Raw genomic sequence first — 24,840 nt, forward strand, 5'->3', positions numbered from 1 at the left:
GTAAAGTATATTCAGATGGCTAGATGTCGCTATCAGGGTTCCTTATAGGCTTGTTGAAAGAGGGTGGTTTTGCAAGCCCTGCGGAACTGGTTAAAGTCCCGCAGGGCTCGCACTTCCTCCGGTAGCTGATTCCACCAGTGGGGGGCCATTATTGAGAAGGCCTGCTCCCTTGTTACTTTCAGTTTGGCCTCCTTTGGTCCAGGGATCTTTAGAAGACTTTGGGAGCTGGATCTCAGTGCTCTCTGGGGAACATGTGGAGAGAGGCGGTCCCTAAGGTAGGCAGGTCCTCGGCCATATAGGGCTTTAAAGGTAATAACCAGCACCTTGTAGCGAACTCGGAATATAATTGGAAGCCAGTGCAGTTCCTTCAGCCCAGGCCGCACGTGTTCCCACTGAGGCAGTCCCATTAGCAGCCTGGCCACCGCATTCTACACTAGCTGCAGCTTCCGAGTTCGGCACAGGGGCAGCCCCATGTAGAGGGCATTACAGTAGTCTAGTCTCGAGGTGACCGTTGCATGGATCACTATTGCTAGGTCGCTACGTTCTAGGAAGGGGGCCAACTGCCTCGCCCTTCTAAGATGGAAGAAGGCGGATTTAGCAGTGGCTGCTATCTGTGCCTCCATTGTCAGGGAGGGCTCCAGTAGCACTCCCAGGCTCTTAACCCTGCGCACTGGTATCAGTGATGCACCGTCAAAGGCCGGTAGGGAGATCTCCCCTCCCAGCTCGCTGCGACCCACGCAAAAGACCTCTGTCTTCGCTGGATTCAGCTTCAGGCCACTCAGCTTGATCCAATCCGCCATGGCTTGCAACGCCCGGTCCAAATTTATAGGGGTGTTGGCAGTCCGGCCGCCCATCAATAGATAGAGCTGAGTGTCATCAGCGTACTGATTGCAACCCAGCCCATGTCTCCGGGCAATCTGGGCAAGTGGGCGCATGAAGATATTAAACAACATTGGGGAGAGAACTGCCCCTTGAGGCACCCCACAGTTAAGTAGGTGTCTCTGGGACATCTCTCCTCCAACCGTCACCCTTTGTCCCCGACCTTCAAAGAAGGAGGAAAGCCACTGTAAGGCTAGCCCCCGAATTCCTGCGTCGGCGAGGCGGCAGGTCAGCAGCCGATGATCGACCATATCGAACGCAGCGGATAGGTCTAACAACAGCAATACCTCCGAGCCGCCTCGATCCAGTTGTCACCGGAGGTCATCCATGAGGGCTACCAACACCGTCTCCACCCCATGGCCCGGACAGAAGCCGGACTGGTATGGATCCAAGGTGGAAGCGTCATCCAGGAAGCTCTGTAACTGCAACGCCACAGCCCTCTCGATAATTTTGCCCAAAAAGGGCAAGTTTGAGACCGGCCGGTAATGAGCCAATTCGGCCGGATCTGATGTAACCTTTTTCAGGAGGGGGTGAACCACTGCCTCCTTCAGGGGCATTGGAAAAAAGCCCTCCGAAAGAGATCTATTTATGATGTCCCGTATAGGACATCTTAATTCCTCCCGGCAGGCCTTAATTTACCAGGAGGGGCATGGGTCCAGATCGCACGTAGTTGGGCGTGCAGTTACAAGGATTCTGTCAACTTCCTCCAAGCTGAGTGGGTTGAAGCAGTCCAGGATCAAATTAGAAGACATGCAAGGAGCCTCGAGTTCACTCACTGTATCCAATATGGCAGGGCAGTCATGGCGGAGTGATTTTTAGCAATAGTTTACACATACATTTGTATGAATATATTAAAATGAAATAGTTTAATAACTGGGCCTAATCTTCCTTCCCAGCAGTTTTCACTCACAATGCCAAATAGCAGACCAGGTAAAACAGATCTTTCCATGTTTCTAAAAGATAATTGAGTTGCTGATTTTGTCCAAGTATAACCACCACCACCACCATCACCTTGGCCATATGCTGCTCTTAACTCTGCCATGTCTCTGTTAGGAAGCAGGAAGGCAGGGCTGTTGCTTAGGTGCTCAACAGCCACACTTTGGACTCCATGCTCTTGCTTGTTCTTGGTCTGCTGACAGTGAACAGCTCTCTTTGGATTGTCTCTTGCCTAATACAGGGTTTGAACCATTAGTTGAATCTCTTCTGGTAAGATAGTTTGGACCAGCCTGGCTTGCTTGAATCCATTGTCTAGTCTCCTTCCCTATGCAGTCAGTGACATTGGTGGGATAGGTGTGTGAGATGAATCCACAGGAGATCCCAAAAGAAAAGCACATTGAAAGTGCAGATCAGTGGCTCATTTTCAGTCTCCGGGACTTGGAAGAGGGCCACTGGAGTGTGTTTTGCAGTCACATTTGTCAAGGCATCAACTGGCAGGGCAATCCTAAGCAGAGATAACATCCTTCTAAGTTCATAGTCCTGAAAGGATCTAACATTGTTTAGTACTGCAACACGGGACACTTAAACGGAAACAGTGATTTCCATGTGAGAAGTGGTGTAGTTATTACCGGCCTCAAACCTGCACTCAGTTATGAGGTTTACTGGGTTGCCTTGGGCAACTCACTTCTTTCTCGTCTATGGCTGTCAGCTCTTTGCCCAGAAAGTGCTTTTCAAAGCTCTGGAGAATGGAGAGAATGCTCCCCCCCCCCCCCCCACACACACTTTGCTGTGCCAGTTATCTCTCCCTCCCTCCATTTCTGCTTGATGTGGCAAGTAGGCCACAGTCTGTGCAGGCAAAATTGCAGCAGGGGATGCGCAGATGGGTCTGTAGTTAAAGCCACCCTTGAACCTTCACAGCTCAGCAAGGTCATCCTGAAGTCTAGGCGGCTCTGTGGCCACAGGGAGGGGAGTGTTAATGACCACAGCACAAAGAGACCCAAGTGTGCTATTCTAAGCAGGGTTACGCCCTTCCCGGCCCCTTTGCCTCCTGCTTAGGATGACATTACCAGTCAGTGGTAACAGGAAGAGGCACTTTTTGTTAGCAAATAGGTATTATAGTAATAAATCATGAAATAAACAATTATTACTTTTGTACAAGACCTACTAAAGTCTTTGTCAGCAGGGGGCACTATACACCCTTAGCCTCAAATTGAGAGGGGAGGGGTCTCTCTCATCCTTGTCCTCTTCACTCTTGGCCCTGCGCCCTTCTGCCTGAGGAGCAGGAGCTGGAACATCCTCATCAGCTGATTCCTCCTTGCCTAATGATGCCAGCCCCTTTAGTGGCTCCTGGACTCCTGTGAAATCTGAGCAGTTCGTATGAGAAGCCACTGCTACCTTTGTAGCCCAGTTGTGACATCCTCTTGTTCAGAGATCCCCAGAATGGAACCTGTGGGTGCTATGGTGCCTGCTAACACCTTTTCTAATGCTCATCAAGTGGGGCTTTTGCCCTGCAAGACTTCTGATTGGCTACTGGAGAGTTGATTTGCCAATCAGAGTTTTAAAAATGTTGCTTCATCAGCCCAAGGACCTTCACTGTAAGACTGAAGGTAGATAATGTAACCCCCGTCTTTAAAAAAAGGTTCTAGAGGAGATCCAAGAAATTACAGGCCAGTCAGTCTATCAACAATACCTGTACATTGATGGAATCAGTTATTAAAATGATAGAATTATTAGGCATATTGATAAACAAAAGTTCATCGGCGTGTCTTCAGTGCAGTTCTACATGGGACTGCCTGAAGGCACAGGCCTGCCTGCACTGAAGACATTTGATGAACATCAGTTAGCGGCAGGAGTGGAATTCTAGCAAGAGCTCTTTTGCACATTAGGCCACACTTCCCTGATGTAGTCAGACGTCTAAGAGCTTACAAAAAAGAGCCTTGTAAACTCTTGGAGGATTAGCTACATCAGGGGTATGTGGCCTAATATGCAAAGGAGCTCCTGCTAGAATCCCACCCCTGGTTACAGGTAAGTGCAACCATGTTTTATTAAGGAAGAATTTGCATGGATTCTGTAAGGGAAGATCTTGTCTCTCTAATATTTTAGAGTTCTTTGAGGGCGTGAACAAACGTGGACAAGGGTGACGCAGCAGATGTTGTTTACTTAGAATCCCAGAAAACTTTTGATAAAGTTCTTCATCAAAGGCTGCTAAGTAAAGTCAGCAGTCATGGGATAAGAGGCCAAGTCCTCTTGTGGATTCAAGATTGGTTAATTAGCAGGAAACAGAGAGTAAGTGTGAACGGGCAGTTTTCATGGTGGAAAGTGGTAAGGAGTAGGTACTGCAGGGCTCTGTACTAGGTCCGGTGCTTTCAGGCCTGGTGCTAGGGGTTCTGATGCCTCAGGCACAACCCCACGCTCCTGCCTCCACAAGGACTCTACTTGGCCCAATGACATCACCAGAAGTGATGTCATCGGGCTGCGTGCACTTTGCGCAAACACTCAGCCCACCCCTCTTCCGCTTCAAAGGGAGCTAGAAAGAGGCTGCCTCCTTCTTTCTTGTGAAAAAAGAAGGCGGCGGCCTCTTTCCTGGTTCCCTTTGAAGCGAGAGAGGACCAGGCAAGGGGTGGGACAGGCCACGTGTTCTTTCTTAGAGAATGTGCAGCTCAGCCCACCCTGCCCCGGCCTTGCCTGGCCCTCTCCAGCTTCAGAGAAAGCCGAGAAGAGGCAGCCTCTTTCCCAGCTCCTTTTGAAGTGGGAGAGGGCCAGGCAAGGGCGGGGTGGGCCAAGCTACACATTCTTGAAGAAAGAACATGTGGCTCAGCCTACCCTGGCCTTGCCCAGCCCTCTCCCGCTTCAAAGGGAGCTGGGCAGGCACTGCGGGGGTCAGCGTGAGCAGGGACGGGAAGGGGATACCTGCCCCTATGGCAAGGTGGAGCCCCTGGCGGCCGCCTACCTTGCCGACTCGCACGCACCAGCCCTGGGTGCTTTTTAACTAATTCATTCAGGATTTGGAGTTGACAGTAAGCAGTAAAGTGGCTAAATTTGTGGATGATACTAAATTGTTCAGGGCAGTGAGAATCGGGGAAGCTTGTGAGATGCTCCAAAGTGATTTCTCATGGCTGGGCGTCATTGTGGCAGATGAGGTTCAATGTGGATAAGTGCAAAGTAATGCACATTTGAGCCAAAAATCCTAACTATAATAAATATACATTGATGGTGTCAGAACTGGTGATAACTGACCAGGAGAGAGGTCTTGGAGCCATGGTAGATCACTCACTGAAGATGTCAACTCAGTGTGCAACTGCAATAAAAAAAAAAAGGCAAATGCTATGCTGGGGATTAGTAAGAGGGGAATTGAAAACAAATCAACCAGCATCATAGTGCCCCTATGTAAATCTATGATGCAGTCTCATTTGGAATACTGTGTACAGTTCTGGTCACCATACCTCAAAAAAGATATTACAGCAGTGGAAAAAGTGCAGAAAATGGCAACTAAAAGAGGGGATTGGATAAACGTATGGAGCAGAGGTCCATCAGTGGATATTAGCTGCAAGGTATAGATGGAATACTATGTCAGGGGCAATAATGCTCTGTATTCATGGAGCTTGGGGGGCAACAGTGGAAGGAGTTCTGGCCCTGCTGGTGGATCTCCTGATGGCACCTGGATTTTGACCACTGCATGACAGAGTGTTGGACTGGATGGGCCATTGGCTTGATCCAACAAGGCTTCTCTTATGTTCTTACCTCACTTAACAAAAATAATTTTTTTTCACCTAAGTGGCTTAGACTGAGAGTCATTCTGTTGTTGTTTGAGGCTAGGTTTCACCATTGAACTGGATCGAGTGAAGAACCTGCCATACTGTGAGACAGAGACATTTGAAATACGGTTTGATCCCCAAAGTGCCAACCTGCCTCTTGGAGAGGTGAAAGTCCTTCTGCCCATCAAGGTACCTTGTTGAGTCCCCCACCCCACCTTACAGACTTAGCTTACCATGTTCCTTGGCTATTCCATGCTGTCTTTGCCCATGACAAAAAAAAGCAAATATTATTATATTTATGTACATTTATCCTGGATCATTCAGAATGCAGTGTGCCTAAAGTAATTTAGCCTGAAGTGAATACAATTTCAATTTCAAATGCAGCTGGGAATAAATTCTGTAGTTCGTGGGTGTGTTCTGTCTCTAGGCTTGCAGAGCTGTGACAAAATCTGTCCTTAGCTGACTGGATCAACATGGAATAGCAGCTGGACAATGATATCAGGGCTGGTGAAGACCAGCCAGATGGCAGCGATCAGGAGAAAGGAATAGCCAGACAGTTTATAGGACCAAAGATAACTCTTAAGGCAGATAACCTGCTTGAGTTGAACTGAGCTAATACTTATGGGTGCAGCAGACTCCAATGCTCCTGGTTGCTATGTTGTGCTGTGGTTTCTTGATTCATCTGTCCACTGAAAGTCGGCCAGGCCTTCTGCCCTGGGCCCTACTGTCCCTGATCTCTACTTGGCCTTTAATACCATGTCTGCAGGTATGGGTTCAGCATGGGGACTGGTTCTGACTCACTTGATGGGTTTATGATGATGAGCTAAATTCATGTTATCTGTATGATCAAAGCTCTTCAACCGCAGATGTGACCTTGATTGCCATTCTGCTTGTATTCTATATTTGTGGATCTTTCTGTAGTTGCATTTCTTGATGTGCCTTACATGCCTGCTATGATCCAATATACACTTGTAATATATATGCTTGGGGGGGGGTTGTCCCCTGTCGGACAGGGGTACAGCTTGGTGAGGCACATCTTGGGCAACACTTCTTGATGAGCTGGTTGTGGTTCCCATATTGCACACATCCTTGCTCAGGTTGGCCTCCTGTTGTTGGCTACAGGTGGTGTCTGGGCCCACGTTTCACATCTCTCTCCGTGCCACTGTCATCATGCCATCCCTCTGCATGTCCAGTGACAACTTGGAATTCTCTGCTGTGCAGTGCGGCCAGTGTCAGATGGAGATTGTTCAGTTTCACAATCAGCTGCAGGTCACATGCGAGTGGTTTGCCACCAGCAATGAGCAAACGAAAAAGGTAAACACTATGACAGCAATAATGTACTTTGCCCTTTTGTGGCTGCTGGTTTCTGCTCAGCTCTTACCATTGGCTTGCTGACTATCCAGAAAGAAGGGGACTCATCAGGAGGTTTATCTTGAGAAATCAGCTAGTGCGTTGCTGTTACCATCACCAGCTGTGATAGTAACAGCTGGTGCAGTAGCCTAAACTGGTAAAAGAAACTGACTGCTTCAGTTACAGGTACATCCAGTGAAAAAAAGAGACAAACAGCTCTACTCCCCCCCTACCACAGTACTTCCATTTTTGTCTGAATTAAATTTCAGTTTCTTCACCCTCATTCAGTTCCCTGATTGACTGCAGATAGTGGTTGAGTTATTTGAGGGTTTAAATGTTCTGAAATCACCCTAGTCCATCCCGCTCCCCACACAGAAGAATGTTGCAGCAATAAAGAGAGGATATATTTCCTTGAATTCTATTTTTCTTCTGGCTTATTGTCCCCTGTGGGTAACCCCATACATCTTTGAGTCCTGGGATGAAGGACAGCACCACCCAGTGGACATTGCACAGACACCTGTCTCTCTGAATCACTAATCCCCTTGACCTCTGTGTGCCAGGCCGTTTGTTCTGTGGCAATTCAGCAGGCATTGTTGTAGCAATGTTTTCAAGGTCTCTTCATAGTGACACAGAGATCCAATAATTGCTCACTGATCAACTTGTACTCTTAGGTGGATAAGCATATGCCGGTAGCCTTACGTCGAAAGATGCGCCAAGAATTAAAGAACAAGCCACATGTCTTTGAGATGATCCCTCCCTATGGGATCCTGTCTCCAGGAGAGCGATTCAACGTGCAAGTGAAATTTGCACCAAGAGAAGAGGTAAGATGTTTGCATGACATTCATGTGGAAGCCATTTTAAATAACTGATTGATTGATTGATTGACTTCAGAGATTCATATTCTACTTTCCCAGCATTTAGATGTTCAAGGCGACTTACCAGTGTTTACATAGTGTTTACATAGTTTGTTTAAAATATTTATATTCTTCTTTCCTTCTAATCTGTGGGACTCAAAGTGGCTTGAAGAAAGTGGTTTGGCTGTCTCACCTATATAGAGATCTTTTACCTTTGGCTTGCACACAATGCCCAATGCTGGAGCCAGGCCAATACCCTTCTGGCAATTCCCTTCTGTGACAGTAACAGCTGGACCAAAAGCAAAGTCCTCCAAGGAAGCAACTGCCCCTCACCCAGGGCCAATCAGTGGGCAGAATAGGAAGTACGCCTTCGTTAGGAAGGGCCAGAGCTGTCCTCCAACACAGATCCTTTCTACAGTTTGATGTTGGTTGGAATCCTCAGAGGAGATGGTTTGACTGTCCTCCTTCCTTTACCTATGTTGGCGGTTTTGGCTATCTCAGCCTTGGCAGGAGCAGCAGGACCAAATGCAAGGCCCCTCCCCTCTACCACTGATGATCTACCTCTGAGCCAAGTATCTTCTCATAGGACCACACAGTGAATACTTCTGGTTTGATAGAAAGTGAATGAGAGCCCAGGCCCCAGGGGTCCTGACAAGATGGAATCCTAGAGTCTTTTCATGCTCAGAAGCTGAGGAGAGACTTAGCCAGTGTAGTGGAAAAGAGGGAGAACCTGGTACAGGGATACATGGACTGCCAGGAAGGAGGCAGCCAATGCATGGAAGACCAGTCTTTGAAAAGCAGCATCTAAATACAACCTCCATATTGGGATGGTATGTATCTCTGAATAACAGGAAAAGGGTTAGAACAAAGTAGGAGTCCAGTAGCACCTTTAAGACCAACAAAATTTTATTCAGAATGTAAGCTTTGTATGCATGCATACTTCTTCAGATGAGGGAATCGGGTACAGTGAGCAGAACTTACATATGGCTGGTGGGTAGCGGTTAAGAATGTAGAGTGATGCAAAGTTAGGATCCAATGTCAAAATAGTGTAATCAACAAACTGAAATACCATTTGGTCTGCATAACAGGAGGTGGTATCACCTTTATGCCTGACATCTGAACTTTAGAGAAGCATCTATCTAGATCTTCTTCGTGGTCTCTGTGCAGTCCCACACATGGGTTTTCCTATCAGGACGAACCCTACCTCGGAGATTTTAAATAGCTAGCCTAGGCGTTATTTTTGGCGCGCACTCCCTCCCGCTCTGGGGAGCAGGCATCCACTGCGCATGCCTGTAGCGCGAGGGAGGCGCCCAACCCACTCAGTTTCTTTCCAACCGCCGCCCGGGATAGTCCTACCTCGTTGCGCTCCTCACTTACCTCAGATATCTAGCCTTCGTTTTCCTCAAGTTTCCTCTTCTTTCATCCTTCGCTATTTCTTCATATTCTTATCTTCAAAAAAAAAAAAAAAAAAAAAAAGATTTAGATAAATATCTTCCCCGCTTTTTCCTCAGACCTCCCTTCCCCCACCCCCACACCCCCCCCCGGGCGTATGGAAGGAAGGGACAGTAAAATAACTTTCAAAAGGTGCTCGCGCTGTAGGGCGAAAATCCCTACATCGGACGGGCATTCGCTTTGCTTGTTCTGTTTGGGAGAATCCCATAAAGTGGACGCCTGTGCGCACTGCCTTCAATTTTGCAAACAGGCGCGAAAAAACAGAGCCGCTAGACTCAGAAGCCACTTAATGGAGTCTGTGCTCCAGCCTGATATGTCGCAATCTTCGTCAGCAAGTAAGTCGCCTCCCCTACTGACTCCCCAAGGGGACGGCGCAAGGTCGGCAGCTTCAGTGGCCATTGCTCCCAGCAAGCATAAGTCCGGCGATGCCGCGAAAGCCGGCGACGGCGCGAGAACGTCAGAACAAACGGCCGCGGCGACTAAACCAAAGGGCGGGAAGCACACTAAGAAACATAAGCATTCCGACCCGAAGGGCCAGAAGGATTCGAGAAAACCGTCCGATCCGAAGGCTCCGCGGAAACCGACAGACCCGAAGGACCCGAAGATTCCGAAGGACTCGAGAAAATCCTCCGAACAACAGAATGAGCCTGAGACGCAATGCGAGCCTTCCACTCCCGGATCCGACACCCAGGAAGTGACCACCCCGGCTACGGAGTCGCCGCACCAGCAGACGGAAGAAGTTATTCCCATTCCGTCCCGATCCCCTTCCCCGCATGGATCCATGCTAGACCCTGCGCTGGAGCCGATTCGAGACCCGCAACAGTGGACTCGACACCACATCAATCCTAGATCGTTCCGCGATATGTCGAATCCCATCCAGCACAAACATGATGCTTACAGGTACTTCGATGCGCATCGGTTCCCAGCCAGGTCTCCCAGCATGGAGAGATATAGGTACCATCATGCGCGTTTCCCGGAGAGATCCCCTAGTAGAGGGAGGGACCGCCATCGCTACAACCCGAGATCTCGGTCCCCATCCATGTCCCCGAGGCGACGCCATTATGCTTCAAGGTCTCCTTCCATCGAATCCCATGCATGCTGCGGATACCATCATTCTCGGTACCGAACCGATTATCACATGAACCCATCCAAGGAAGCGACTCCTGTCCAACGGAGCAAGCAACCACCGAGACAGCCGTCTCCGACTCCTTCCACTTCGACTTCTAAACCTAGGGGTGCGATTCCAGTGGAACCCAAAAGCACGACTCCAACCAGACCGGACCTACCTGAACCCGAACCTGACTCTGATGCTGAATCCGAAGCTCAATCATCGGATTCGATACAGTCCATGTCCCCTGGGTCCCCTGCTTCAGATATCGCCAAGCCCGCGGATTTGTCACCTTCCGAAGGGGCAAAGACATACCTGGACTTGATTGCCAATATGGCCTCTGCACTTAACGTAACTCTGACTTCGGATGCACCCAAGGTGACAGACGTGGTACACGACCTGGTGCACTCAGATTTACCTGCTGGTTCCTTTCTGCCGATGCTGCCGGTACACCTAGAAGCCATCAAAGAAGCTTGGGACAACCCAGCCTCCATTCCCCCGACTTCAAAACGAATCGAATCCCTTTATAGGATCCAAGCACCGGATTCGAAATTTTTATTTAGCCATCCAGCACCGAATTCTCTGATAGTGCATTCATCTTCTAAAACCAAACAGACCCGCCACCCGGTACCCCCTGAGAAGGAAGGCAGGAAGTTAGATACTCTTGGAAGGAAAATGTATTCAATCTCGACGGCAACTGCCAAGATCAACAATTACCTAGCATACTTCGCCGCGTATTCCCACAATATCTCCTCCCAACTGAATACGCTAGTCTCTGCCCTGCCTGAGCCCTCCCAGAAACAAGCCTGCAAGCTACTTCAGGAGCTCAACAGGATTTCAAAGCAACAGATAAACACCATCCGTCACTCTGTGGGGTGCACTTCCAAGGCGATGGCCGCCTCCATTGCCCTAAGGCGACATGCTTGGCTTCGATCCTCTTCGTTGCAGCCTGATCTAAAATTCAAGATAGAAGACCTTCCCTTCGATGGCCAAGGTCTCTTTAATGCCACAACGGACGATATACTGTCCACCGTGGATGACAGCCGCAAACGAGCGAAAAGATTGGGGGTAGCCCAACAGCAACAACAACAACAGAGCTATAAGCCCAGATCATGGAAACCAACCCCCTTCAAACGTTCCAGATCCCCTCGACAATCTGAATACTGGAAACGTAAAGCTCCTCCTCCAAAGCAATCCTTTAACCAGAGACAGCAGAGACCACAACCACCTAAAAAGGCTGCATCTTCATCGAAGCAGTCTCTTTGACTTTCTACCTCTACCACTTCAGCACGTCTCCAGGCTTCTTCCATTTCTCGACAATTGGCAACAAATAACCACAGACAAATGGGTTCTGAACATTATTTTGAGGGGCTACTCCATAGAGTTCCAAGCACCACCAAAAAGACATCATTTTGTTTCCACTCCCCCATCACCTTCCCTTCAGGAAGAAATAGACACCTTAACAGCCAAAGCGGCTATAGAGCCTGTCCCAGTCCAGTATCATCGGACAGGTTTTTATTCCAGGTACTTTCTAGTCCCGAAAAGGGATGGGGGACAGCGCCCGATTCTGGATCTAAGAGCCCTAAACAAATTCATCCGCCACAGAAAATTCAGAATGATCACCTTACAATCGATTCTGCCATTAATCCCCAGAAACTCCTGGATGGCACTGGTAGATTTACAGGACGCATACTTCCACCTGACAATACACCAATGCCACAGGAAGTTTCTGCGTTTCGCCGTTGGCAACAACCACTACCAGTTCCGAGCTCTGCCCTTCGGACTTTCCACGGCACCACGGACATTCACAAAATGTATGGCGGTTATTGCAGCGTACCTCAGGCAACGCGGCGTTGCAACCTACCCATACATAGACGATTGGCTCCTTGTGGGAGCTTCAAGGACACAGTTGATGAAGGACATTTCCATCACACTTGCGCTCCTAGCAAACCTGGGCCTCCAGGTCAATCATCAAAAGTCACACCTTACCCCAACTCAAGACATTCAGTTTATTGGGGCTCGTTTGTGCACCACGGACCACAAGGCGTATCTTCCTGTGGACAGGATATCCTCCATTCAGACGCTGGCCACACAAATAATGCAACAACCCAAACAAGCGGCCTTCAACATTCAGCGCATGTTAGGACTTATGGCAGCCACAACGGCAGTTCTGACACACGCAAGACTACGCATGCGAACCCTACAAATCTGGTTCGTCCGCGCGTTTCGACCCCAACACCAATCTCAAGGAACGGTCCTCACTGTTCCGAGCCACATCCTCCCTTCGCTCGAATGGTGGACAGTTCGAGCTCACCTGCTTGCGGGAATGCCCTTTTTACGGCCAAGTCCATCAGCAGTGGTTACAACAGACGCCTCGAGATGGGGCTGGGGAGCTCATCTCGACGTACTCACGGTCCAGGGGCAATGGACACCGTACGAACAGTCGCTCCACATCAATTGCTTAGAGCTTCTAGCTGTTCACAGAGCGTTAAAATCGTTCCTTCCATCTCTTCAAGGCCTACACGTACAGATCGCCTCAGACAATGTGGCGACGGTTTTTTATATAAACAGGCAAGGAGGGACAGCATCCACCCGCCTTTGCAAAAGAGCAATGCACCTGTGGCATTGGAGTATTGCCCATCAGATTCACCTCACTGCGGTACATCTTCCTGGCATACAGAATGTTCAAGCGGACAGACTGAGCAGATATTCCATCAACGACCACGAGTGGTCACTCCACCGGTCATACCTTCTGCCAGTATTCCGGAAATTCGGAACTCCGTCAATAGATGCGTTTGCTGCACCAGACAATGCACAGTGTGCGATCTTTTTTATGAGAGGTCCGCCCTCACAACAGTCTGCAGGGGATGCCTTCATACAGACGTGGACCGGTCCACTACACTTCCTCTTCCCTCCCTTTCCGTTAATAACACGGTGCATACAGAAAATTCAACTGGACAACACAGATTGCATTCTCGTGACGCCATGGTGGCCACGTCAGCCATGGTTCACAACCCTTCTCCTCCTGTCAGAAAGCACTTACCATCACTTCCCTCTGGCACACAACCTCCTGTCCCAACAGAACGGCAGGGTTCTGCACCACGACCCGAACAGACTTCGCCTGACGGCCTGGAGGATATGTTCTCAGACTTTCCTGAAGGAGTAAGACACGTTCTCCTTAATGCAAGGAAACCGTCAACAAGGAAGTCATATTCCATGAAATGGAAAAGGTTTTCCATCTACGCTACCAAGCATAATTTCAGACCCTCCTCGGCTTCCATGCCTCAAATCTTAGCATATACACTGCATTTGTCAGAAAAGGGCCTTACGTACTCCTCTCTGAAGGTGCACCTGGCAGCAATCTCAGCTTTTCACCCGCATGTACAGGGTCGAACTGTCTTCTCACACCCTGCTGCGAAATCCTTCTTAAAGGGAATCTTACATTTGCACCCACCACTACGGCAAATGTATCCTAGCTGGAGTTTGTCACTAGTGCTTAGCCAACTAGTAAAACCACCTTTTGAACCTATGGCTACGATACCACTTCACCTCCTCTCATGGAAAACGGCTCTTTTAGTTGCACTCACCTCTGCTAAAAGAGCAAGTGATCTCTGCGCGTTCAGAGCGGACTCGCCTTACACCATGTTTCACCATGATAAGGTGGTGTTACGGCCAGATCCCGCTTTCTTACCGAAGGTGGTCTCCGCATTCCATCTGCATAGAACCACTACCTTACCTGCCTTTTTCCAACGGCCTACGGATAAGGGCCAAGAAGCTCTACACTGTCTAGACGTGAGAAGAGCACTCGCCTACTATATAGATCGAACTGCATCGTTCCGCACAGACTCCAGACTTTTCGTGGCCTACGGCCGCCGTCATAAGGGAAAAAAGATATCTACGCAGAGACTATCAAAGTGGTTGGTTGCTGCTATAGAGCTGTGCTACAAGCTCGCGAAGCAACCAGTTCCATCTGCCATAAGAGCTCATTCTACAAGAGCTTTGTCAACGTCATCTGCCCTTGCCAGGGGTGTATCCATGGAGGACATTTGCGCTGCTGCCGCTTGGTCTTCCTCCTCGACCTTCGCCACGCACTACGCCTTGGACGTTCGTGCTAGGCGGGATGCATCCTTTGGACAGGCAGTTCTTCGCTCCATCTTTGACTAAGAAGCTGGTCCGGGCTTGGTGAGTAGTTGCTTACCTTATAGCCTATAATGTGCTGCCTATGTTGCACTAACCTTTGCACTATTTTTTCCTCCAACTCTAGTGCCAGCACCCACCGCCTTGCAGATCAGCTTATCAGTCACCCATGTGTGGGACTGCACAGAGACCACGAAGAAGATAAACAGGTTACTCACCTGTAATTGATGATCTTCGAGTGGTCATCTGTGCAGTCACACACGCCCGCCCAGCCGTCCCCGCTGCTGGCTACTTGTCTTATATATCCGCGCTCCTATTATGTCAGCGGCGGGGAAAGAAACTGAGTGGGTTGGGCGCCTCCCTCGCGCTACAGGCATGCGCAGTGGATGCCTGCTCCCCAGAGCGGGAGGGAGTGCGCGCCAAAAATAACGCCTAGGCTAGCTATTTAAAATCTCCGAGGTAGGGTTCGTCCTGATAGGAAAACCCATGTGTGTGACTGCACAGATGACCACTCGAAGATCATCAATTACAGGTGAGTAACCTGTTTTTACTGGGGAGCAAAAACCTGAACTAGATGGATCTTGGCCTACAATTCTTACACGTTATGGAGAAAAAATACAATGCGGGGCATGAGCACAGTTCCCCTTGCATTGCTAAGCTGATCAGGTTTATGGCAATTGCAAGCCTTGACTTGGTTTTTGTGTGTGTGTGTGTATACACATCAAATTAATCTCACAATTATTTGTCATCTTAGAAATTCTACAGCAACTATTTGATCGTGAGCATTGCTCAAAGCACTCAACAACTGCTGCTCCGTGTCTCGGGACATGGTCTAGAGCCACGTCTAGAGTTCCACCCTTCTATTGTGGAACTTGGACCCCTCCTGCCTTATGCCATTGGGGATGAGGCTGAAGTGGTGGTGAAGAATCCATGCAGCTTCCCCATTGAGTTCTACTCCTTGGAACTGGACCAGCAGTATTTGCTGGAGGAACGGGTGAGAGAAAAATTATCCCAGTTACTAGCTCTCATTTAAAACTGTGATAGATTATCCAATTTTGTTGTGAGGTTAGCCAGTTCTGTCATCATGACAGCCCTGTGAGATAAGCCAGGCTGAGAGAGTCTGAACCACTGATCTTCATAGTCCAAGCTGGCAAAATTTACACACTAACTCCTGTGCTTTCTTGATTGAAAATAAAGTGTACCTTTGATCAGATCATTGCAGAAATAGGGATGCTGCTGATTTTGCTACAAACATGTTCAGCATTTGAACTTACTGTGCTCAGTGTGAGCCAATCATCCAGCCTGTTCTAGTTATGCTGAGCAGCCACAAATGTCTGCTGACTGCTGATTAGTTTTGCAGTGGGTTTTTACAAACTGAGCACAAGCAAAGGTTCTGCCAATTCAAACCATTTAGCAGTCATTACCATCAATAAGGATTACTTGGATGAACACTGAAGGTTACGATTTTATTAAAACACAGTGTTTGTTTATGATTGATTTATATGGTTTGGACTGATCTAGAAGAATAATTGGTTTTAGATTCCACTTTTCTCAAAGGGTCTTCCCTTTATCTCCCTATAACAGGAACCTTGTGAAGTAGGTGGGGCTAAGAGAGTTCTGGGAGAACTGTGACTGACTCAAGGTTACCTAGCAGGCTTCATGTGGAGAAAAGTGGGGAATCAAACCTGGCTCTCCAGATTAGAGTCTGTTACTCTTAACCACTGCATCACACTGGCTGTCTGTTTGCTCATTTAAACCATTGCCTGCCAATTAAAGCAGTTATGCAGTGTGTGGGGGGGATGGAACTCAGGCTGTATGAGAACATACATGTGCAAAAAGCAATTGCATTGTATGACATAATTACAAAGAACTACAGTGAAGCAACCTGCTAAACTAACACAAACAAGTCAACAAGCAGTTGAACTGATCAGAGTTACATGTGTGTGAGAAGAGAACAGGATGTAAGTTCAATTGGCACGTATTTAAGCATCCCTCTGCAGAACACCATATACTGTTCCCTGAAATGGACCTTTGGAACCCAAGGACTTTCATTTTTCTGGAGAGAGCACATCTCTAACCTTCCTGGTTAGTATGGGATATGAGAAACCCAGGAAGCAGCTTCTACTACACCCATAGGAGCTAAAATGGGTCTGTGTGGAGCATTCACTATTTACAGCTTAGTTTTGTTCTGTATGTTCCCAGTTCTGACTGTTTCCTTCAAGGAAATCTGTAGCTGTTTTTGCTATGGAGATATAAGGGGAAAGGTGAATTTCCCCAATGAAAGCTTACTGTTTTTAAAAAAGAAAAAGCTGGGAATTCATAGAAACTAGTACATTGTTGCAACAGATCTTTATAACATTATGTCAGGGACCCCACAGAGTCTCTGGTATGCTGCTAAGTGTGGTTTATTCCCTTCAGTGACCAACAAAATCCTTACAGAGTCCCAGAGGAAGTCCCATTGACTAGTCCCCTGGTCCTGAGAATCCTGATAAGGATAGGCTGACCTTTGGTCTTGAGAACATACAGGGTTTTGCTTATACACCGACGCATTCTCTCGCTCATCAGTCATTTTGTTCATCGCCCGGAACCCTCAGCAGTGGCCTCTTGCTCCTGAACATCGGCCCCTCTCTGTTACTTGTTGTGGCTTAAATCCTCAGCCTCGTCACATGGCCCATCCATGTTCAACTGCGGCCCCTTTCCTGTCAGGTTCATCTGCGTTGCTGCCGGCACCTTACATGCCACAGGCTTACTATAGCTCTTCCCTTACACATCATAACACTATAGCAATTGAGCTACTGATTTTTAAAAAACCCTCTGTTGGCACAATAGGGAAAATACTGATTGCAGGGGGATGAGGGAAGGAAGACGGCACCAATGTTGGCAAGACCGTGGGTAAAATACTCCTTCAGATCACTGGAAAGTGCAGTCAGACTGCACTGTTCCTAGAAAGACTGGAGAAATGTTAAATGGGAAAGAATACTGATGATGATGATGATGATGATGATGATGATGATGATGATGATGATATTGGATTTATATCCCACCCTCCACCCCGAATCGCAGAGTCTCAGAGCGGCTCACAATTCTTTATCTTCCTCCCCCACAACAGATTAGACTGCAACACTGCGAGGATGCTTTAAAAATGTTGCTCTTTGATAGGCAAAGTGAAGAAAAACTAATATATAGAAGCAGTTAGTGTCACTGGCCAGGAGCAGATGGCAGATGTAAATGTGCCTAATTTGTTAATGGTGTGCTTCAATCTGGGATAGTCAGAGACTGTTTTAGTTGAGAATTCCAGTGTCCATCTTTATAAAGAAGAAGACTGGATTTATACCCACCCTTCTCTCTGAGTCAGAGACTCAGTGGCTTACAGTCTCCTATATCTTCTCCCCCCACAACAGATGCCCTGTGAGGCAGGTGGGGCTGAGAGGGCTCTCACAGCAGCTGCTCTTTCAAGCACAACCTCTGCCAGAGCTATGGCTGACCCAAAGCCATTCCAGCAGGTGCAAGTGGAGGAGTGGGGAATCAAACCCGGTTCCCAGATAAGAGTGCACACACTTAACCACTACACCAAACTGGCTCTCTTGACTGATGGATTGGTCCTTTAACATCTTGGTTTCCAGATTTTACGTATGTTGAAAGGCTATGACAGCCATAAAATCCTTCTGTTGCCTCCTCGCTTGCCTGGGGAGAAGCTGCCTCCTGAAGTGCTGGAATATTACGAGGAGCAGAAGAAGATTCAAGGTGACCAGGAGTCCATTCATCATGATCACGGTGAGAATGAAGGGGCATCTTCTGCCTGCAGGGCTAAGCTAGGGCTTCTTCTGAATGCCCTGCATGTGTGTTTGTCAGTGAAGGACAGGGTGGCTGCAGTTGCATTTTCATACATTTATTAGATTTTTTTTACCCCCTTTTCCCAACCAAAATAGACTTTCAAAGTGTCTGGCAGAAATAAGAAACAAATATCATTAAGACATTAAGGGAAATAGGAACCAAGCCAGATCTGTGCAGAAAGTTTCCTTTTTAGAGCTTCTACTCATTTGTTTTAAACCTATCATTTTCAGGGGGCATAATTCGTATTGGAACAACTCCATGCAGGGGGAGTGGTTAAGCCGCTCTGCACTGTTTTCCTGACCTGAAACAGACCTGGGGAGCTGTCATCTTCCCAGTAGCCATTGGGGCAAATAATAACTCCCTGGGACTATTTCAGGTCAGAAAAGTGGCCGTGAGGAGGCAAAGGCTTAACCTCACACATTGCAGTCCTGATATGAATCAGGGCTCCCCATGCAACTGAAAATGCATGTTTTAAAAATTGCTTGGAGCTCCAGATACGGATCTCCTGGCACACTTCCAATTTGACCCTGAGTTAGCGAGCAAAATTGGTTGCTCCGTGCCAGCATACCTCAGGAGACCTTTGCATTTCTGGAACAATGCCTGTGGATAATTTAACTTAATTTAATTTGAACCGTTCTTTTAAATCCAGCTGTGCATTTCATGCTGTGCCTCCCTCCTTTTGCCCTGTAATATCAGAAGACTTGCTGTAGTTGGCTTTGGGCAATAGGAATCATTCTCTGTTCATTGTAAACTTGGCCTTTCAAAAATGGTCACTGAGCATCTCATCTTACCTTTGGTTAAGGTGAGCCCAAGCATTGCCTGATACAAATGCAGCCATCTTCTCTGGGTCGCATCACCTGAAGGCCAGAAGTGCATCTTCCTTGCTTTTGAGCATGTGTCCCAGATCCTCAGAATGCGCAAAATGAAAACATGTGATTGAATGAGAGAAGGGCATTCTCTCTGTGTGCAAAAAGAGTGATCCAGGCTTCACTGCTACTTTCCTGTGGTTCCTGACCCAATAGTGGGTTGAAACATTTGTGAAAATGGGTCCCGGGCTTTTGCAGTTTTATTGATTCATGCATGCTTTGTTGTTGTTTTTAAGCAGATCACTATACCAAGTAAATTTGGACTTGTGTGTCACCAACCATAAGGGTTGGAAAAGACTGGAATATGGCTTTTCTTTACTTGGTTATGTAGTGCAGTTAAGAGTATAACTAGCATCTCTGGGGGAATTTCAGGATAGCTCTTTGAACTCTTTGTATTGTTGCTTTCCCCCTTGAACAGAAGAGGAAGAAAACACTGCTGTATCTGAACACAGAATAAAGCCTCATCCTTCTGGTACAGCATCCACTGGTGGAAGTGTTGTCCCTTCTGCTTCACATTATGAAGCGCCACGCACTTACAGAATTGAATCCAAATTTGATCAGGAGGAGGAAGAAGAGGAGGAGGGACCTGACAAAGGTCAAGGGCAAGGTGAGCTTCTTGGGGTGCAGGAGCAGTGAAAAGCACACTTTGCTTGCCAATCATTAACAGAGAAAAGTATAACTAGTAAAAGGACGTGATACACTGTGGGCTGCCGTGGTGATATGTGGTAAAAAATTTATCAGACCCTAGATTGAGGGAACTAGAGTGCAACATATGTTGGAACCATAGGCAAAGTAACATTTTCTAAATCTCAAAACATAACTGCTATTTAAAAAAAAAAATTTTTTTGGGATCAGAGTTCATCATGTCTCTTCTTTAATTTCCAGCATGAAATGGTTGTAGAGGAGTCTAATGGCAATTACATGAATGTTACTTGTTGCATTGGACAGAGTTATAAAGAAGGGCTCCTGTATTTGAAAGAGCACTGATCTATGTCAGGGGATGTCTTCATGGATGTGTGGCCTAGCAAATGAAAAATTTCAGAACCAGTACAGTAGCTGCATAAAGAACGAAGTAACAGTTATGTCTATCAGGCCAAGTCTGTAACCTTGATAGCTTTTCAGCAGATACGGCTTTGGGCTTGGGAAACAATGCTGTGACTGAGCTCTCATCAAGAGGAGTACCACAGTTGGCAGGCATGACAGGAATTGACACTAGCAGGGTGAATTAATATCCTCTGTTGCAACCCCTGTTTCCATAGTTTACTCAGGCATTGAAGCTGAATGGAAGTGTTTATCATTGCTAGGTTTTTGTGACCTTTTGGTCCAAGATCTGCTCAGGCAGTAGGGATGCCAGACTCCAGGTAGGACCTGGGGATCCCCTAGAATTACAGCACATCTCCAGGCTACAGAGCTCAGTTCTCCCGGATAAAATGGATGCTTTGGACTCTATGGCATTGTCCCTTAGTGAGCTCTCTGTCCTTCCAAGGCTCAACCCCCAAGTCTCTAGGAATTTTCTAACCTGGAACTGACAACCCTACCCCCTGTCCCCTGCCAGTAGCCAGGGGGAACCAGGCAGCCCTATCAGGCAAGGTTCATGTTGCATCCCTGTACCCAGCCAGAGTTAATCCTCCTCAGCTCTGGCATCACAAACCTGCCTTTTTCAACTTTGGGGAAATGACTGGGAAAAGTTTTTCATTCTCTGCTTTGGATTTTTATTCCATGCAGTCCCAGAGGTTCTGATTAGATCAGTCTGAATTTAAACATACAAAACTGAAACCAAAATTAAAACCAGAGGCCTCTACAGTATTGCACTGACTATAGCTCGTTTCAAAGATGGAGATCTAACCTGCAGACAAGAAGCTTGGCATTTTGTACAGGTGGTTCTCACACACACCCTGTTTTCACACACACGCTCAAATTAAGATGTTTTGCTATTCCTAGGACATAATGATGCTTCCATTTTGTCCTTATCCAGTTCAACTTCTCGCATGCCAAAATTGGATTAAATAGACTATAGAAAAGTGAGCTGAGCATACTTATATGTATCATATCAACCTCCAAACTAAGATCTGGCAATGGCAAGAGGACTGGAAGTTTAGTTGCCTTCAAGGGAGATAGGTTTCCAGTCTCAGAGGAAACCACCAGCCACGGAGGTCATCAGAAGAGCTGCTACATGCTCTGTTTTTAAGTAACTTGCCAATTTAGGCCTAACCTACACATGTCTATTTATTCTGGGTGCACAGGCATTCCACAACACATAGTGTAAAGAAAATAAAAATCTTTTATAGCTAGCTAAATTACCTTGGAAACAAGCCAGTCATAGACAGTTAAAAGTCCAGAGCTTCACAGGGCAACTCCTCCTCTGGGACTGTCCGGCGGAGTCTTCCAGGATTCCAAAATATTCCCTTCAATGGCCCTATGGCCGTACCAACCCCTCGCCTAAGCAAACAAGCTAGAAATCATAAGAACATAAGAGAAGGCCAATGGCCCATCCAGTCCAACACTCTGTGTCACACAGTGGCTAGAAAATCCAAGTGCCATCAAGAAGTCCACCAGTGGGGCTAGAAGCCCTTCCACTGTGCCCCCTGAGCACAAGAATACAGAGCATCACTGCCCCAGACAAGTTCCAACAATAAGCTGTGGCTAATAGCCACTGATGGACCTCTGCTCCATATGTGTATCCATTCCCCTCATGAAACTGTCTATGCTTGTAGCCGCCGCCACCTCCTGTGGCAGTGAATTCCACATGTTATTCACCCTTTGGGTGAAGAAGTACTTCCTTTTATCCGTTCTAACCTGACTGCTCAGCAATTTCATTTATTGCCTATGAGTTCTCGCATTGTAAGAAAGGGAGAAAAGTACTTCTTTCTCTACCTTCTCTATCCTATGCATAATCTTGTAAACCTCTATCATGTCACCCCACAGTCGACATTTCTCCAAGCTAAAGAGCCCCAAGCATTTTAATCTTTATTCATAGGGAAGAATCAAGCAAGCAAGTCCCACAAGGAAGAAAAATCTCCTTTAACCATCCCAGAAGAGCCACTAATTACCAGCCAAGGTCTAATGCTTTGCAGCTGGCTGTTATCACCCCTAGGCTGTAAACAAAAGATCCTGCATGGATTTAGGCAGACAAACTAAAAAACCTAAGTCCTGGCATTACATCCATTGAAGCAGCTTTTGGAAGCTGAACTTTGCAAAGGATTCTGGGGGCAATCAGACAATCCATTCCAATAGTGCTATTTTTATGTGACCTATATATGGGCACCATCACCTCTAGTTGGAGAAAGGAGAATTTTGTTCCTTCTAGCAGTGATCTGCCCCTATTTGTTCCAGATGGGCCATTGTACTCTTAGAAATCCTGAATGATATTTGACTAACTTCAGATGGTTCCGATTTCTAAACCTTAAAAAAACACTTTGTGCTTTTCCACGTTTCCCTTCTATAATTTTGGCTGCCTTCTACAGAGGGCAGAAGGCAGCCAAAAGAAGCAATAGTGACCCAGGAATTAATGCTGTGGAATGAATAGGGCAGCATATGTCCTCTGGTTCCATGATCACATTACATAATCTTGGAAACTGGTGGTCATATTTCTAGCGACTTAAGGCTATCAATATAGAGATCACCCCTGGGACATGAGGTCCTTTGGCTCTTCTGGCACCCCCTAGGGCTCAAGAGGGGAGTGGGTTGGATGTTGCTCAGCATCCTCTTCCTCCTTCTTGCATTTTTACTCTGCAATCTGTGAATTTAGTGGGAAATGGAATCCTCTTCAGCTGAAGTTTGTGAACACTTTCAGTAGATTTCACAGGTTTCAGCTTCCTTCTCTGAGTGTCATGACACATCCAAAGTCAGCTGGAACAAGAGCGGTATGCCCATCATCATCATCAGCAGCAGCACAATGACAAAGTCATGAGCTGGCCTTCTTGCTTTCTAAATTTGCTTGCTGTTGGGTTGCTGCAGGAACAGGAATTGCTGTTTTGCTGCTCAGGATTTTGGCTGTGTGGCAGCTGTAGGGCAGGATTCTGTCTCTGCTCTCTGTTCGAGTGCCTGGGCATCATGTGCATTTTGGGAAGAAAGAACCTGAAGCAACATCCCCTTTGCTGGCCACTGTGCATTATCAAAGAGGGGATGCATGAGCTGATCTCCTTCTCTGCTGTCCCATGAGGGGTGCTGCTCCCTTGTCCAGATGCAGCACCCTCTGGGGCACCTGCTGGCACAATCCCTATAAGTAGCATCACTTGCATGACCTACATTCTCTGAAACCACTCTTAGAGTTTGAACTGTTGGGCAGCTGAGCTTGAGGTTGGGGGCAGCTAGTAGAGACCCCAGTCTTGACACTGAAAACTATGGATTTCTTTTAGTTGGCAGTCAGCAAAGCATTCCCAAGCAGAAGGAGGCTGTGGGAGAACTGGACAACAATCCTGTTTCCCGTGCCATTGCCCGCCACCTCGGTATTGATATCTCTCCAGAAGGACGGGCTGCCAGGAACCGCAGAGGCATTGCCATTGTGATCCATGGAGCTCCCCTTACAGGTATGGCAATTCCCACCCCCACCCTGTGCAGCCACAGGTGTAGAAAGCACCGTTCCAGTTAGTTTCTTTGCTAAAAGAAAGCAAGCTCTGGCCTGGAGCCACATGCCCACTGAATTTCTCCCACTGACTGTCCTCCATATCTTCCCCAGATTAACTCGGATGTGAAACTGAGTGCTTCAGACATGGCTTGCTAGCACAGATTGGAATGGTTACATTATTTTCTGAGTAATAACGCTTCTGTTGACTTAACATAAAGGGCAATGGTTTTATGGGCTTGCAAGGCTGCAGAGACCGTTTCCCCCTTTTATTCTTACGCTTTTATTTTATAGAGGATGCATTGCATCTACATCAATAGCAGTGTGAAGGCTTTTGCTACTGTAGTGATAATAACTGTCACATTTTAATTATTATAAGCCTCTTATTTGTTTGCCTGTCATATTTCTGTAGTCATTCATCAGATTGTTTACCTGAAAGAGTGCCTGCAGAGACTTTGGTGAATGTTGCCTCAAGCTGGCTGCTGGCACGGGAACCTCTTGAAAGCAGTGATGCTACTGATACCCCATCCCTCCCCGCTCTGGTCACATCTGGGGTGAGACTCCATTTCTCACTTCACTGCCTAACAGAGCAGTCGCCAGAAGTGCCATTAACTCCCCAGGTTCCCTAGAGAGGTGGCAACCCCCCCCCCCTTCCTGCAAAATAAATAAATAATGCAGGTTGTTAGGGATCGGGAAAGGGAATACCACGCAGTTGCCTATGCAACACACAGCTTCCTGCCAACATAGTGGCATGCACTGTCATGAACTGCATGTACTCAAAAAGAAAACGAAGTGGTTTGGAGCAAATTGTGGATATACCGAGCCATTTCTGATTTGAGCACCACCTGTCTGTATCAAAAAAACCATTCTTCTGTTTTGCATCCTGCAGTGGGTGTAACTTCTTTTGTGCTTTCATCCATGGTTTTATTACTACATGTTCATATTTCATTGACATACTCACACAAATCTTCCACTGAGAACAAGCCTTGGTCCATCAGGGCCAGTGTTGTCTACTTTGGCTGGCAGCAGCTCTCTGGAGTCTCAGGTGTAAAAGTCTGTCACATCACCTACTACATGGGAGATGCCAGGAATTGAGCCTGGGGCC

The 24,840-nt window shown here is 47.3% G+C and overlaps 1 protein-coding gene across 1 annotated transcript in view; it reads left to right on the plus strand.

Annotated features, from left to right (window-relative positions):
• Positions 1-24,840, plus strand: part of HYDIN (HYDIN axonemal central pair apparatus protein) — a 234,138-nt gene that overhangs the window by 126,779 nt on the left and 82,519 nt on the right. Inside the window, 7 exon segments of the mRNA XM_060253816.1 lie at positions 5,632-5,759; positions 6,693-6,884; positions 7,592-7,741; positions 15,226-15,465; positions 18,095-18,245; positions 19,590-19,778; positions 23,530-23,700. Of these exon segments, the coding sequence (XP_060109799.1) occupies positions 5,632-5,759; positions 6,693-6,884; positions 7,592-7,741; positions 15,226-15,465; positions 18,095-18,245; positions 19,590-19,778; positions 23,530-23,700 (1,221 nt within the window).

This window comes from Heteronotia binoei, chromosome 14 (assembly GCF_032191835.1).
Source record: "Heteronotia binoei isolate CCM8104 ecotype False Entrance Well chromosome 14, APGP_CSIRO_Hbin_v1, whole genome shotgun sequence".
NCBI classification, from domain to species: Eukaryota; Metazoa; Chordata; class Lepidosauria; order Squamata; family Gekkonidae; genus Heteronotia; species Heteronotia binoei.